Genomic DNA, 16321 nt, shown 5'->3' with positions numbered 1-16321 from the left:
GGCGACTGCGTCCTGACTCCACCAAGGCAGGGTGGAAAAAGAGAGCAGGAGTCGCTCCAGATGCGGTGAGGGTGGTGTCGTCCCTGCCTTTTTTCCCTGCTTAAGTCTCTCTTCAAACAGTTCATGGAATCTGATGGAGGAGGTCACGGAGCCGAGGATAAACTCAGCACCTGCGGGTTAACCCTCCCTGTGCTTAACAGCCCTGCTCTGCTCCCCCAGCGCTGGCCTGGAGCTCAGCAAAGCCACCAGGTGTTTCTCCCAGGACCAAAAGGGTCCATTGCCCTATTCCTCCTGCTCACCCTGCCGGTAGCATCCCAGGAAAAGGCATCTTGAACCTGCAGTCCTCCCGGTGACCTCGAGGAATCGTAAATCCTCGAGCGAGAGACCGACAGAGTCTCACTCAGGTGAGCTGCGGCTCGTCTCTGTTCAGCTCCGTCCCGATGATCACGTAGCGTGGGCTAGGGCGAGCAGACCAAAGAAATCAGGTATTTGAAGGACCTGCATTCGCGAGTCGAAAAGCTGCCTGAGCTGTGGCAGAGGTGGGGAGCTTTTGCTATGCCGTGCCTGCTAAATTCAGGCTGGTAGCTTGGAGCTGGAGATTCTGGTTTCGCCTGCGCAGCGGTGTGAATCAATAATGTTTTCACAGGAGAGCAGGAGAGGCAATCTGCCTCTCTGTCCTTTCTAATGCATGCCCAGCGTTTGCCTCCTGTTCTGTGACGAAGCAGTGAAGTTCCTGCCACTCCCCAGCAAAATTCTTCCTGGGGTGGCTGTGAATCAAGGCAGGAAAGGCAGATAAGGACCTGGGAGTGCTAGGTGTTAGCATATGGCTCGCTAGCACACGGTGCAAACCTCTTCTCAAGTGCTGCAACACTCATTTCTTTAAACATACGCTTGTCTGGGGTCGCACAGAAGCGTTTTCTCTATTTTTTTTTTCTGCACAAACACACAGCACCACCACACGCCTGGACAAAGAAGGAACTAAAGGCACTGTAAAACAGTTCATTTGGAGAGCCCGTGCCTGTAAGTAACTGCTTCTCATGGGAATGTGCAACCTCTCTCCCGTCACAGAGCAGTGGAGGGGTCTGAACACAGCCCAGATTGTCCAGGTCTTCTCAGTTTTCACCTTAGTTTTGAAATAAATCCCCTCTGCGCTTCCACAGAGTGACCCTCCTCCACATGCTGAATTCGAATGCTGACTCTTGCAGCAACTGCTTCCCCGTTTCCGAGGTATGAGACCGATTTTCTTGCAGCGCGTGTCGTTTGGTTGCTGAATGTTAAGAAACCCTGACAGATTTTGGAAGCGGCAGCCCCAGTTCAGCTGGCTGCAGCAGCCCCACGTCCCCCAGCCCATCACTCAGAGAAGAAAATCAGTGAAAATACTTTTCTCCCTGCCTGCACAAACGCATACCACTGGTCCTCAGCCAGCTGAATCTCTCCAGCACGCTTGTGCTGTTTGAGCTACACCATTTCTTTCAGGGATGTAACTGGGCTTGGTCTGAAACCTCCACAACCCCCTGTTTTCCTTGGAAGTTTGTCCTTGTGGAAAAAAAAATCCCGTGCTTTGCTTTCTCACTTGAATTTCTCTGGCTGCAGTTTGCAGCCAGTCATCGTTACGCCTTCCTCTGCTAGATAAAAGCGGCGTGAGCCCCCAGCGCTTCCTCACTGGGACAGCCTTCATCCGCTGTAAAGTCACATCCCAGGCCACGTTTTGATAAGCTCTGAGTTTTTCCAGCCTCTCATTGCAGCTACTGGTGGCGACAGGTTAGTGGTGACAACGCTCGGCACCGCTGGCACAGCCTGGTGGCTGCAGTTAAGCTGTGAGGAACAGCATCAGGTGAATTTTGCTGCAAGTATTTGAGGCTACGGACACTCCTTGTGTGGAATTGGACGGGTTTTAGCTAATGTACGGTCCGAATATGAGTCCTCCCAACACTTGGGCTGAGCCAAAGGTTGTCTCCTGCCCTGGAGCTGGGCAGAGCCCTTCCACAAAGCAGCCATAAAGTGCCTGACGGATGCATCCCATTTTTAAAAACTACAGCTGACCCGCGGGGAATAAACGACCTTTGATGAATCGTCATCGTTTTCCTTGCGAAGAGCCGGCGCGGCAGGAGCGCGGCTTTCCAGGCGGGCCGGGCCGTGAATTAAGTTGCATTAGTGCGGTTAAATATAGACGGTGCCGCCACGGGCGAGCTCTCCCTGCCCTGGGCTCCGCTCGGCCGAGTGGCCCAGGACCAGCCAGCAGGTCACAGCCCATCCCACCGTAACGGCTCCCGTTTGGAGCCGTAGTGATCTGCGCAAGAATTCCGCCATCCCAGTGGATTGTGGAGCAGGTCTGGTTATTACAGCCCTGCAGCGCTGGGTGCAGCGAGGGTCCGGTGCCCTAAGGATGCTGCACCCCGAGCCGCGGGCGTTGCCTCCTATTTAAAGCAACAAAACTGACGTATTTCCATATTTATCACTCTGTCCCGCTTCGGATGTCAATTAGATCTCTTCCCCCTCGCGCAGGCGCAGTCTTCCCCTTCGGGGGTCTTTTGGTGGTCTCGGGGAGGAAGTAAGAGTTCCTCGATGGTCTTCATCACGATTGTCCCATTGAACCCATCCTCCAGAGTGGGCGGTTCAGGGGCAGCTGGGCAGGGTCTCCCCCCGCGACCACAGCTCAAGGCGACATCCCCCTCCGTGGTCACGGTCTGTGGCACAAAGACAATTCCTCCCCCGTCCCCATCTCACCCAAAACACTGAAGCAGGCCTTGGAGGGATCAAGACCCTACTGAAGCCCTGCCAAGGGGCAGGGGGTTACACTCTTGTTTACCAAAGACAAGGCTAGCGAGCTAACATTGCAGAGACTAAAGCGTATCACGTATTTCAAAAAGACTATTTTCAGATATTTTCTGCTTTCCCGTATCAGTAGATTGGGGCTGCGGGTGGCTCACGCCCTCCCCGAGGCTCCAAAGCGCGACGGAGGTGCGAGGAGGAGACAGATTGCAGGCCGAAACGGGGGGAAAAGCTGGTGGCAAAGGGCAACTCGCTTGGAAATTGCTTTGCCAACCCCTCCGGCAGCCGCAGCCCAGCAGCTGCTTCTGCCCTGCAAGCCGCAGGGCCCTCGCCCCGTGCTTGACAAAAGCGACGAGGTTCGGCTTTAAATGGAAAAACACCCCAGCGAGAGCGCCTCCCCCCCCCCCCCCCGTGCTCTAAATTAAGCCACGACTGAGCCCAGAGGAGTGTTGGGTTTCTCCCTTCATCCTCTCTCCTCCAAGCCCCTGCGGGACAGGGCGGCCTCGCTCGACAAATGCCACCTCGATCCCCACGCGTCTCCCCTTACAGCTCCGAAACCCATCCGCAGGCAGGGGGTGACGTCCTGGGCTTTGGAGCAGCTCATGAGCCAGAATAGTTCTCTGCGGGGCACGGCGAGAGGAGGAGCGGGGTCCTCCCGCGGCGGCGTTGACCTAATTGGGGCATTTTTGCTTTCGAGAGCGGGAGGGGATCGCGAGGAGAGGAGCTGAAGGCAGTTGGCAGCTGGGTTGTCCCCGCCAGGTGGTGGGAGCCTTCTTCAGAGGTTTTTTTTTTTCCTCCAGGGTGGTGGAAGGAGGTCCTGGGATGTTTGATGGGGTTGGCGTGTGCCATGGGGGACAGGCAGAGCCCTTCTGGGGGTGATCATGGATGGATGGATGGATGGATGGGGCACACATCCACCTCTCCTGAGCTGCCCTGCTAGCAGGGAGGGGCCTGCCGAGGTCCTGGTGGGGTTGGCGTGTTCCCAACATGGGGAACCCGATGGGGCAACCTAAGGCAGCACAAAACACCCCCTGTGGGTTATTATAACCCTCTCGCCTTCCAGTTCCTCCCAGCTCCAGCAGCCCAGGGCAGGAGCAAGCAGCCAGCAGGAGGCTCCTTTGGCGTCCCCATCGCCAAGGCGTGCCGTGCCTTGCTGGGACGGAGCCAAGCGCCTTTCCTCGAACCCCGCCACCTTCCCTGCTCCCTTTCTCAGACACCAAAGAGGGGCCTGGCCTCAGCTCCTCTGCCACAACTTCCAGCAACCCACCAAAGGTTTGGGGAAAAAAAAAAAACAACAACTACCTTTAAAACCAGCTCGCAGCCATAAACAGCCCTTCGTCGTAAAGCAGCGGCACGGGGGCAATAAAACACGGAGGCGTCCCCTGTGCAGCGGAAGGCGCGCTGGTCACATTAAAAATAAATCTTCTTATATTAGAAATGAAGAGCGGGGGGGGGTTTATTCTATTTTTTTTTATAATATCTATAAATTAAAGCTAAATGATTTTTATCACCGCAGTTCCCAGAGCCTCATGAAAAACCGCCGCCCAGCCCTCCACCTACGTTGCACTTTCAATCCAGCAAGATAACAAATTACTCAGGATTAAAAGGAAAAATGGAAAAGAAAAATTCAGCATCAGCCCATAACTCTCTGGATACCAGTGCCCAGCAGGAGCAGCACGATGGGGCCGTGATCCTCCTGCCCTCCGGGACCCGCTCCCTGGAGCCCCCCTTGGCGTCCCGCGTGTCCCCAAAAACGAGATCCCCACCGCCTCCAGCCCCGTGGCTACACAACGGGGCCCATTGTGCTTCCAGCACTCGGCAAGAAGGATTTCGGGGCTGGTTTTGTTTTCTGCGTGGGGGGTGAGTGGGTTTGGGAGGCAGGGAAGGTGACGGGGACCTGTCGGTCCCTCGGTGCCCCTTTGCTCGTTGCCTTCCATCGCGGCGAGCCGACGTCCGTCCGTCTGCACCCGCTGGTGGGGGGGACGGACACGATTTTCCCTCCTGCCGAGGCTCCTTGGCCGGTGGCCATAATCCCCTGCCCTCCACAAGGGCACAGCCGTGTCTCGCTGCGCTTATCTGCACCAACCTCTTAATTACTCCGCCTCGAAGCACACAGTCAATTAGGCCGAGGTCTGAAGAGCCAAAGTCCCTGGGTAGGGACGGAGCTGCGGCAGGAGGAGGAAGGCTGGAGCTCCGGGGCATCCGAGGGGCAGGCAGCCAAATCCTGCCCCGGCTGCTGCAAATTAAAGTGGCTCGTTAGGTGCTGAAGGTGGTGGCCGTACAGCCATCGCCGAGGCTTTCTACGGAGAGCTTCTCTCTCTGCACATCGAGTGAAAAACGCTGGTAGCCTTTTCGTTGGTGGGCAACGCGCCAGCAAAGCTGGGCTGGCCCAAGGGGCTCCCATTCTGCAGATCCTCCCCCTGGAGCCCCAAAACGCGACTTCTCTCACCCCAAAGCAGAGAACCCATGGAAATGTTTCTAAAATCCAGGGTCATCTGCCTTGTTTCTCTCCCCCAACCCCACAGACAGCCCAGGAGATACTCAGGGACATCAGCCCCAGCGTGAGCTCGCCCCAAATCTCGTAGGGGTTTGGTAGAAAGAGCTTCGTGCAGGACACGGGGACGGACCTGACGCTGGGTTGACTCGTTCTTGGCCAACTTGCGTTTGTCCATCCTGAAATAACAGAGGCCACAACCCATCCCAGCCCCTTCCTAACCCCTGGTTTGGTTGTGGATGCAAGACAACCCCCGAGATGGTTTGCAGAGATGTTGCGACCTCCCAGCCCCGCGCCGATTTAAACACTGCCCGAACCAGGGGAGGAATTGCACCTCCTGGCTTCGTGCCTCAGTTTCCCCAACCCCACGAGGTGATAGCTGCCTCCCCTCTTGCTCACAGCGACGGGGGGGCTACCTGCTCCTTTGCCAGGCTCAAAGTGGTGACACCGAGAGACACCCCTTGGGAGGGAGCTTGTCCCTTCGTGGAGGGGCTACCGTGGCCCGGGGCTCCTGTGGCCAGCCCTGGGCCGTGCTCCCTGGCCCGGGGTGAGCTTTGGCAGCCAGCACAGGTCTTCTCCAAGCAGCTGCCGTGACAGACAGCTCCTGAACCAGCCCCCCTCTGCAGTGCTGCTCTAAAATAAAAATACCTCCTGCCTGCTCCGCTCCACTCCCGGCCAAACTTCCTCCAGGGGCAAAGCGAGGGGAACGGCACCCCTCCTTCAGCCTTCCCCCCCACACCCCCCCGGCCCCCCAAGCCAGGCTGAGGGATGCTGTAGGACAAACAGCCCCCCCCAAATCCTCCATCGGTCCCCGCCGCTCCCCCCCCCCCCCCAGCCCCCCCATCGCGGTGCCGGACGCTGGATCCCCGCACCCTCGCCCACCTCCACCCGCGGCCCCGGGGCTCAAGGTCAGTAGCTGGGGGGGGGGGTGTGGGGTGTGGGGGTCACACTGGGTTTGGGGACACGCTGTTCCCGCAGTTCCAGGGAGTTTTGGTCACCTCTGCCCGCTCCCAGCGCCTGGCCGGGGGCGGTGGAGGGGACTGGGGAGGGGGGGTGAGGATGAGGATGGTGTTGCCCCGCGGCTGCTCAGAGCTTTTTGGGGGGGGGCTGCGCTGGGGAACCCCTCCCCTGCACCTGACACTGCAACCCCGGAGCGATCAGGAGTTAAAATTGTCCGAAGGGTCCCCCCTGCCAGCACCCCTCGCCCACCGCAGGCGACCGGGGACCGTTAAACACCCCCCCCACACACACGCCCCATTTGCGGGATGCCCCCTCCCCACAAAAAAAAAAAAAGGAAAAAAAAAAAAGCCTTGAAAAGCGTGGAAAGGAGGGAGAACAAAAAGAAACACCTCTTGAAAGCCACCTCCGTGGGTGCCCTCCCGCCGCAGGGGGACCGCAGGGAGGTGGCAGCGCGCCCGCCCGCAGCGGCCCCGCACGGAGGGGGGGGGGGGGGGGGGAAGCGGCCGCAGGGCGACCCCCCCCCCCCCCCACCTCCCGGGGGCTGAGTCCAGCCCAGGGCTGGCCCTTCCCACCGGGAAAAGCGTTTTTTTTTTTTTTTCCTAGTGCTAGGGATAAAATGGGGTCACCCCGCATCCCTACCAGCGACACCCGCCCCCCTTTAAAAATCTCAACAACCAACAACAACAAAAAAATATTAAAAAATAATTTAAATCAGAAAAAAAAAAAAATAAAAGCTTTGCGATGCGGATGGGAAAGCAGAGGGTGACCGGCTCGCCTTTTTCTGCTGCCTAAAAGCAAGAGTTTCGCTCTTTAATCCCTTCGAAGCGCCCCGCGCCGCTCGCAGGGTCCCCCCTCCCACCCGCGGGGGATGCTCACGAGTGGGTGGCGGTGCCGGAGGAGGATGCTCTGCCCCCGCCCACGCCCCCACCCCCCACCCCCCCCCCCCCCCCCGCTCCAACCCCGAATTGCGTTTTTAGCAGCTGCCGGACAGGCTGCAGAGCTCGGGGCGGGCTGAAAGGCACGTCGCGCCGGCGTTAATTAGCCTTAACGGGAGTCATTAGCCCAGGGCTAATTGCGGGGCTGAGCGTCGGCATCCTCCGAGCTCCGCTGATGCCGGGCGGGGGGGGGCTCGCCCGCCCTAAGGCTCGGGGGTGGGAGCACTTTGGGACCACGGTGCTTTAGGAGCCCCCTCAAGAGCTCAAGGTTGGGCAAAATCCCAGGAGAAGGCGAGCAGCAGCCCACGGCAGGGGAATAGGGGCATCCCATCCCATCCCATCCCCTCCAGCACGGGCATCTTTGTGCTCTATCCCGGAGCCCTTCCAAGGATCCAATTAAGAGGGGACATCAGAGACACGCTGGAGGAACCCCATCCTGGGGAGCTGGCATCCCGGAGCATCTCTGAACATTGGGACGGATGCAACTTGCTGGGAAGAGCCTTTTTATCAGGATCTCCTGCTTGAGCTGCCCCCAGATCCTGGCTCCTGGGTGGGTTTTGCAGCAGGGTTCAGCAGCAACCTCTTTCCTCACACCTGAGTTGTGTCCCAGGTGTTACCGTCTTCTCCATCTCTTCAGCTCCCGGCCTTCAAGGAAGCCCACAAAGCAGAGCTGCTGAGGACCAGCAGCAATTTAGGGTGTTGGAGGGGCAGGTGAGCTCCCACCCCTGGTTTACTTTCCTCTCCTCCTTCTCTTTCCCAGGTCTGGATCCCCTGCACCAGCTGGGGCGCTGACCTGCCACCATGGGGGTTAAAACGATGCTCCCCAGCTACGAACTGGGGTTTTATGCTCTCACCGTGACGTGCGCTGTGGTGTACAGCGGCAGCGGGATCTTTGAAGCTTCCAGAGGTAACGCTCCCCACCTCATCCCCCCCCGGAGGGGGCCCTGGGAGGGAGGATGGATGTCAGGCGGCTGCTTTTACAGCTGTCGATACCAACAGCAGATCCCCGGATTTAATTTTGGCAGAGAACGACTTGGGAATCTTTTGCAAGGCTCCAAGAGAGTTTTTGGCCTTTTTGCCCGGTTGCCCCCTTGTCCCCATTTCTGTGGCTCAGGGCAAGAGGCTGTGGCACGTCACAGCTCTCCAGGCAACCACCCTGCCTACACAGGGCTGCTTCCCCAATGCTTCATCTGGAAGCCCAAAACACCCAGAAAATTTCATGGGATCAGCTGAGGGTCCCTGGGATGGGCACTGCGAAAAGGCTTTGCTGGAAATTCTTGCAGAAATCGAGGTTCCTGACTCCTGTGGTTATCTACGGGAATTAGGCGCTTTGGGGATGGGTTGTTTGAGCCCTGACGGCTCATCATCGCGGTGAGGAAGGCTCCCTGCTTTGCCAAAACCCAGGCCCCGTTTCCCAGAGCTGTTTCTTTCCCCAAAACTCTGGTTCTTTTGCAGACAGCATGAACAGAAAAGCTTTTCGGGACGGCATAAAGCCGGGCTGGCACTACTTCGGCAGGAAGATGGTAAGCGGAGGAAGGACTCGGTCTTTTCTAGTTACCGGTGACACGGTCGGTGCTGACCGCTGGAGAAGCAGAGCTGGTTTTTCTGCTGCTGACATATTTTTTGCAAAGTCCACGTGACTCCTATTTTTCTCCCTAAAGAACCAGTCAGGAGAATATCCTGAGCAGCACCGTGGATGCTCTGCTTTGTGCGCACCGAGACGAGCAACCTCTGCGCATCTCTCCTGGGGTTTTATGACCAAGCTGGGGTGCTCGGGAGCCCTTGGGTGGAAAACGGGAAGAAAAGGCTTTGGAAATGGTCTGGTTTCCCCTCCAGACGGGTGTTGGGGCAGGGGTGCGAGGGCTGGGGGCAGTAAGGCACCCGGTGCTGCTCCCGCAGGACGTGGCCGATTTCGAGTGGGTGATGTGGTTCACCTCGTTCAGGAACGTCATCATCTTCGCCCTCTCGGGACACGTCCTCTTCGGCAAGATCTGCTCCATGACGGTGCCGCAGGTGAGCCGGGGATGTGGTGGGATGGATCTGAAAGCACCAAGGGTGACCTGGGACCTGCGGAGGGGGGGTTGAAGGATGTTCTGGGATGGGCGGGAGCAGGGTCGGGGTTTTCACCACGCTGACCACGGGTCGGGACCGCTCTCTCCTCACAGCACCGGGCTGTGGTGTACATGCTCTACGGGGTCTCGGCCGTGCTGGGCAGCATGGGGCTCGTCTACCTGATGATCATCCTCTCCCACTGCCTTGTCCTCTACTCCGTCGCGCTGGCCAAGCAGAAGTGGCTCTGCTACGTGGCCGGGCTCTGCTGTCTCGCCTCCTTCAAGGTGGAGCCATTCAGCTCGTGGCAGGTAGGGGCTGTCTCGGGCCATCTCTGCCTCATTTCCAGCCCACTTGTGTCCATCTCCTTGGGTTTATCTCCAAGGAGGGTTCCTGTGGCACCCGCAAACCCCAGGCACTTCTTCTGGCTACTTCAGATCTCCCACAGGGTTTGAGAAGGAGGGGACTTTGTGCTGCTTGGGAATAATCACACGGGGACTATGTCATGTTTTGGTGGCTTCATGCTGGGCCAAAGCTCAGGACACCTGAATCCTCCTTGTTGCTTAGGCAACAGCTTGTCAGACAGGCAAGGTGTGTTCCTGTCCCGTGCCTCAGCTTCCCCATCTGTAACATGGTGCTGGGATGGGTTCAGTGATACCCATACCTATCTCTTAGGTCTCTGCCCAGTTAAGACTTTCACTGGTGGGTGGAGAGAAGCCCAGGAAGGACCTTATAAAGCTATTCAGTCCCTCTGAAGGACAGTGCTGCCTCTCCCTGCCTGCTGCTTACCTCCTGATATGCGTTCCCCTCCCCTCTCCATCAGGCTTCTGCTGGCTTTTCTTCACTCCCTGGGGAGGGGGACATTCCCACCCCAGACCAAAGCCTACGTGGCCCACAGCTGCTTGGTGAAGACGTGGCCAAGAGGATCCACCACTTCCCTTCTCCTCCGGGATGCAGGAGCCAGCTGGGAAATCGAGCCCCAGTTTTTTTCTTTTTCCAACAGCAAGGCTTATGAGCTCCAGGGACACTTGGTGTCAGAGGGTAATTAGAGGCTTTGCCAGCTGCCCCAGGAGTGATGTCCTCCACAAAGCAAGGGAGCACAGAAGCGACACCGCGTTCCTGGTGGTAACTATTTGTTTCTCATCCAGAGCGGATTTGTAACTGGAGCTTTTGATCTTCAAGATGTCCTCTTCTACGGAGGAAGCGGCTTCACCATCATGCGCTGCATGAGCTTTGCACTTGAGAGCTCTGAGAGGAAAGAGGGCATCTACTCCATCTTCGACCTCCTCAAGTACAACTTCTACCTCCCATTCTTCTTCTTCGGGCCCGTCATGACGTTTGACCAGTTCCATGCCCAGGTGAGTGCTCCTGAGGCAGGGCTGGATGAGGACCTCTCCCTGCGGGTATTTGCTTGGGTTTAATGCCTGCAAAACCCCATCTTTTGCCACAGTGAAGGTGCAAATGGTTGTAGAGCTTCTTGTGGTCACCTAGTCTGTGCCATGATGCTGTGATTTTTGTGTGGAGGGGCATCAACCTTCTTTTTTGGGTTTTGGGCCGCTGATCTGTTCAGAGGGGAAGACGTTGCTGTGGTGAAAGCATCACACTGGGATGAGGAGGGGAGGGTTCAGCTCATGTCCTTGCTCGCTGGGCACCTGCACTGCTCGGTGCCTCAGTTTCCATGCGCTGTCACCCCAGCAGCTCCATGCTGCCCCACTGCGCGGTACCGGGAGGCCACGGTGAGAGCCAGACATGTGGTGCCCATCTGTGGGACCTCTGCATGCTGGTGGGTGTGACAGCAAGGTCAGCCTCACATTTCCATCCTGCTGGTTCACCCAACAAGCATGAATTTCCAGGCATGGTCTGTGTGTCTTCATCTGAAGTTATTTCTCTAGAAATAAGTAAGATTGGGTGCCAGGCTGTCTTTCAGCAACCAGGGGCTTCCTCTGCTCTTCATGAAATACCCTGGTGACCCATTTGACTCTAGAGATCATAAGGTCAGCGCTGGTGTCCCCCACAAGGGATGCTGGTGGTGCACTGAGTCTACTGGCAGCCCATTCTCAGCAGACGAGTGCTAGGGATGGCCAGGCCACTGAGGGGCTTTTCTCCCCAACCTGCTGGAAGAAACGCTTCATCCTAAGGCTTCATCTCTCCAGTCATGTCTTATCTGTCAGGCTGAAGTCCAGCTGAGCGTGGCTCCAGCAGTCCCACTGTCCAAGCCCCTCTGGAGGGTTTACAGTGCGCTGGGGTGCTGTCCTCATCCCATATTCCTCTTCCTTCCCCAGTTTCCATCAGTCGTTCCTATGAAATGTGCAGCCCTGGCTTCTCCTAACGCTGCAGCCAGTTATCTGTAAATCAGGGCATTAAACTCCTCCTGTCCCCAAGACCTGAACTCCTCCTGTCCCCAAGACCTGAACTCCCACCGCTTCTACATGGCTTGATCTGGAGGGGGTTTTATTTTGGGCTCCTTTGCACAGCCCCAAACCTGGATGTCTCTAGCCACTTAATGAGCAATTCCCGCCTCTGCTGCTTAAAACGCTCACCCCAAAGGGACAAGGATTAACTCCACAACCCCTTTGCCATGCCCCAGCTAAGGGTCCTGTCTTGGCCTGGCCACCACTGCCATCTCCTGGTTAGATGCCCCCCTGCACTGCTGGAGCCGCAGCTAATTTTAGGGGTGAATTCCTAATTGCCCAACAGCAATTACAGGGGCAGGTAGATGGAGTCTGACCCAGTTAGGGGGCAGATCTGTGTCTTTTTGGCTCCTACTGGTGCTGCATCCTGGTGGAGACCTTGTGTGATGGGAACTCATCTGTACCAGGGCTTGCTCAGCCCCATTTGAGCTGAAAAGCATCTTCCTTACTAGGATCAAGGGAATAATTTCACTTCTGTAGGGCTGCAAGTGTGGGGGACACCTCCCTGATCCCACGGGGATGGTGGCAGAGTGCTGCCACCACACGCAGACATGAGGACAAGAGGAAACAGCCTCAGGTGGCACCAGGGGAGGTTTAGATTGGACATTAGGAAAAATTTCTTCACAGAAAAGGTTGTCACTACCCAGAGCAGTGGTTGAGTCACCATCCCTGGAGGTATTTCACTTAGGGACATGGTTTAGTGGTCGACTCAGCAGTACTAGGTTAACAGTTGGACTCGATGATCTTAAATATCTTTTCTAACCTAAATGATCCATGATTCTATGAAAGGGGGGCTCCATGTCCTCCCACACATCTCCATGCCAGAGTCTGTCCTCCCTCAGCTCCTCCTCCAGCTTAGAGTCCAGCAGCCTCTTTGTGTCCTTAAAGCACTTGGCATATAACAGACACACACACACACACAAAAATCTGGCAAAGGCTTTAATTCTCAGGAATCATCTGGATTTGACGATGGGGCTGGTGCGGCAGCCTGCGGATTATGTCGGGAGAGCTCCCACCTCTTGCAGGGAATAAAGGGAAAGTAATAAACATAAGAGGATTTTGAATAGAGCAGCAATTTTTACAGCGATGCGGGGAAGTGAGGACATCAGTCTGCCCGGTGTAATCCTGAAAGCTCGCTCTGATGATTTTTTATATTACAACGGCCAGAGACATGACAACTCCTGGAGGCAAAGCCCGGCCCCTGTTTGTACAAGACACAGCAGAGACAAAATCCCCATTGATCAGGTCCCAACCGATTCAGGATGGCTCCTCCAGCAGCTCTCCCTCTCATTTACAGCAGGCCTCTGCAGCAGAAGCTCCAGAGACCACCAGTTCTCCTCCTCCTCCTCCTCCCAAGTGACCCTGGCCAAAGATACACATCCAGCCCTGGCAGAGCTGTCAGGTGGGATTCCAGCACTGCTCCCAGCCTCTCCTGGGCATGTGGATGCCCTTCCCTACAGGCTGTGGCGCCCTGTAGATGTGATGAGTACGAGCATTTGCTCCCTCTGGGTGACTTGTGCAAGGGGCCGCCCTTAAGCAAAGTTGATTTTCTAAGCATGTCCCTGCAGAAAGAGCATAAACCCCAGCTCCTCGGTCAGTACGGTCTTCACCCCACCTTGGGTCCCTTAGGTACAGCCAGACCTGTCACTGCTGTGTCACACCATGTGCCTGCTCTGCTGGAAACGCCAGTGATGGGAACAGCCTTTGCTAGGAGGGTGCTCCAGGAGGCGCCTTGCTGCCGTGCTCAGCACTGAGGTGGGGGTGTTGGAGGGATGCTGTGGGTGGGACATGTCCTGCTCCTTGTGGATGGGTTCACCTGAGCTAGTCCCTTGGGTCTTCCTTAATCAATGGAGATTCGGGCCACGTAGTCCATGGTGTGATTTCTAAAGGAGAGTGTTCGGTCCCCATTTGGACCTTGACTGCTCCTCTGGATGGAGGAACACACTGTCCATCCTGTCTCTTAGCTCAGCCCTTTCCTGGTTTGCCATCCCGGCAGGTGAGCACCCAAGAGCTAAGACGCAAAGACGATGAGATGAGGCATATCCGGGTCCATGCCCTCCTCCACGTAGGGGCCATCATTGCTGTGGACATCTTCTTCCACTTCTTCTCCATCCTCACCCTCCCTTCTGACCTGAAGTTCATGAACCGCCTCTCGGACTGGTCCTTGGGTGAGTGGCCGTGCTTGGACACATTCACACCTGTACTCAGCTTCGAGGCAGCGGTGGGTGATCCAGATCTCCATCCATCCCTACTGAGAGGCTTTGGCAATGCCTATGTTGGGCAGGTTTGAGCAAAGCCCCTCTTCTTCCCGTGGACAATACACAGAGCTGGAGCCCTAGAAAGCAGATGGTGTTGGGCTGACATTCTCACCGGGTCCAAGTGTAAATTGTTTAGCTCCGGGTTTAAGAGGCTGAGCATCAAGCCATTCCCATTGCCTTTGGACTGGAAGGTAGCTCAGCACCTCCAAAAAAACCAGCCCTATGCTGTTGCAAGAGGTACATCTGCTATCTCAGATGCCTTCCCAGGTGGCCACCCACTACGGGTGTTTGTGAGCCACTGAAATGGTCCCAGGCATAGGGTGCACAGCGAGCGGCTCAGGGGAGTTGTAGCTGCTGTTTTCAACTGGCTAACAGAGGGTTACAGAGCAGGTGAGCTCTTCTTGGAGGCTGGAAGGGAAGAAGCGGGACACAGCAAACAAGGAGCAGCAAGGCAAAGCCTCATTGCATGTGAGGAATGTTTTTCACAGAGTGGTCAAACACTGGAACAGAGGCCCAGAGGGGTTATGGATTCTCCAAAAATAGACATACTCAATGCTCAAATGAACAAGGTAGAGAGCAACCTAATCTCCCTTTAAAGTGGGCTGTTCTCTGAGCAGGGCTGGACTAGGGACCTCCAGAAGCCAAACTCCCCGGATGAGTCATGGTAGCAACACTGGCATTCAGCTGGCAGCTGGATGGAGGATTTCAGCTGGCCAAATACACGTCTGATGGCAGCATCTCAGATGCCACAGCGTATCTGACATCCACACGGACAGCAGACAAGCAGGAGGACGCCCATGTCTCTCCAGAGTGGCAGCTGGAGGCCAGGAGAAAATCCTAATGCAGCTAGGATGGCACTAGCATTGATTTAGGATGTCCTAAGAGACCTGGGTGGATTGACCAAGCATGTGTGTTACTCCAGAGGGAGCTGAGCTCCTCTGCAGGCTCTGCTGCCTGTATTGACCAGATCTACCTGGTCCATGGTGGGAGCTCAGGCACTGCTCACATCGAGGCACTGTGTGGCCCTTAATCTGTGAGCTGAATCCCACCAAGATGGAGGCATTTGAGCTTCTGTTTGTAGCAGCGTTACTGGAAAGGGCACCCCGAGCCGGTACATTCCTGCTCTCCTCGACTGCTCGCCCTGGCACGTCTCCCTCACCGGGCTTGAGCTCGGCGGGGGGGGGGGGGGGGGGGTTGGGCATGAGGAGCCGCCCCTCCACCGCGCACAGGCCTTTTCCTGCAGCTGCCACTCTCCTGCCCACCCCGGGGCGGGCTGAGGAGCCGCTTCCCTCCCGGGCACAGCCGGATCCCCGAGGGACCGGGCTTGCTACGGGCCCCGCGGCCTGGTGGCGCCTCCGGGGCGGCTGAGGGCAACTGTCCTGGCGGCCGGGCTGAGGGGAAGGCCGCCAGCCCCGCCCCTCGGGCGGTGACGTCCCGCGCTCGGCGCATGCGCGGCCCTGCCCTTCCCCTGCTCTTGTCGCCGGCGGGGCCGCTGTTGCTATGGGAACCGCGTGGGGCCGCGGCCGGGCCGGGAGCAGGAGGCGCAGCCGGAGGAACCGGGCCCGGCCCCGCCGTAGGCGGGAGAGAGGGCGGCCGGAGGGGACCCTTCCGCTGCTCTCGGGGCTGGGGAAGGCGGTTTCGGTAGGCTGGCGGGTGGGGGAGGCGCGGGCCGCCGGCCCGGCGGGGGGAGAGGCAGCGCGGCCCTGGCAGGCCGCAGGACGAGGCGGGCGTTGGGCGGGGGAGAGAGGGAACCCCCTGTGTCGTCCCCCCAGCAGCTCTGTGGCAGAGCCCTCTGTGTTCAGGCGGTACCCAGGTAGGCCGGAGGGCTAAAGGTTGCCCCCAGGCCAGCCCTTCTGCCCCCGGGGGCCCCGGGCTGTGCAGAGGCACCGGGCTCTGCTCCTTTGTCGGTCCTTAATGCACCTCGTCCACGCCCGAGGGGTCCGGGCGTGGAGGTAAAGCTGCACAAAGGGACATAACGTGCCTTTTGGCACTTGGTCGGGATGGTTGCTGCCTTGGTGTGAGAAAGGGCCAGTACTCAGCGGAGGGTGTGCCTTGGAAAGTTTGTACTGATTGTTTTTCCTAGACCAAAGGTGCACTCGGTTATTTTTTTGCTGACAGTAAATGCCAAACAGAAGGAGAGGGGGCTGGAATAAATTCGAAACCTGATGGCCTTTAGTCATGCTAAGTAAAGCTCTAGACATTGAAATAGGTAGCGATGTTATCGCTTTAATGTTGTCACTTAATGCTTAGAGAATCGGGGGAAAGATGTAAGCCACGCTCTTGCCAACTAGTGCCCCAAAATTAGGTTTAACAGAGATCTTTCTTCCCACATTAACCCAAAAACGGGGGGATCTCCACCTTCCTTGAAACGTGGGAAGGAAGGCTGGATGGTTGCAAGCAGTCTGCGTTCCCTTTCGTCAGTATAATGGGGTTGCCACGCTG

At 57.2% G+C, this 16321-nt stretch overlaps 1 protein-coding gene across 1 annotated transcript; it reads left to right on the top strand.

The window, feature by feature from the left end:
- The first annotated feature begins 7962 nt into the window (after window positions 1–7962).
- LOC147415414 (protein-cysteine N-palmitoyltransferase HHAT-like protein) lies at window positions 7963–15247 on the top strand. The gene is made up of 7 exons (XM_086467359.1): window positions 7963–8068; window positions 8617–8684; window positions 9061–9174; window positions 9327–9521; window positions 10359–10568; window positions 13618–13789; window positions 15123–15247. The coding sequence occupies exons 1-7, from the start codon at window positions 7963–7965 to the stop codon at window positions 15245–15247; spliced, it is 990 nt and encodes a 329-aa protein (XP_086323485.1).
- Window positions 15248–16321: the final 1074 nt, after the last annotated feature.

Source organism: Leptosomus discolor, chromosome 6 (assembly GCF_034619465.1).
Source record: "Leptosomus discolor isolate bLepDis1 chromosome 6, bLepDis1.hap2, whole genome shotgun sequence".
NCBI classification, from domain to species: Eukaryota; Metazoa; Chordata; class Aves; order Leptosomiformes; family Leptosomidae; genus Leptosomus; species Leptosomus discolor.
The sequence above is the reverse complement of the archived record's forward strand: the minus strand, read 5'-3'. Positions and strand labels throughout refer to the sequence as shown.

Excerpts from the sequence above, each read along its gene's own strand:
- LOC147415414 (XM_086467359.1), top strand. The coding sequence starts at position 7,963 with ATGGGGGTTAAAACGATGCTCCCCAGCTACGAACTGGGGTTTTATGCT. Across the intron at positions 8,069-8,616 it reads GATCTTTGAAGCTTCCAGAG|ACAGCATGAACAGAAAAGCT; the intron begins GTAACGCTCCCC and ends GTTCTTTTGCAG. Across the intron at positions 8,685-9,060 it reads ACTACTTCGGCAGGAAGATG|GACGTGGCCGATTTCGAGTG; the intron begins GTAAGCGGAGGA and ends CTGCTCCCGCAG.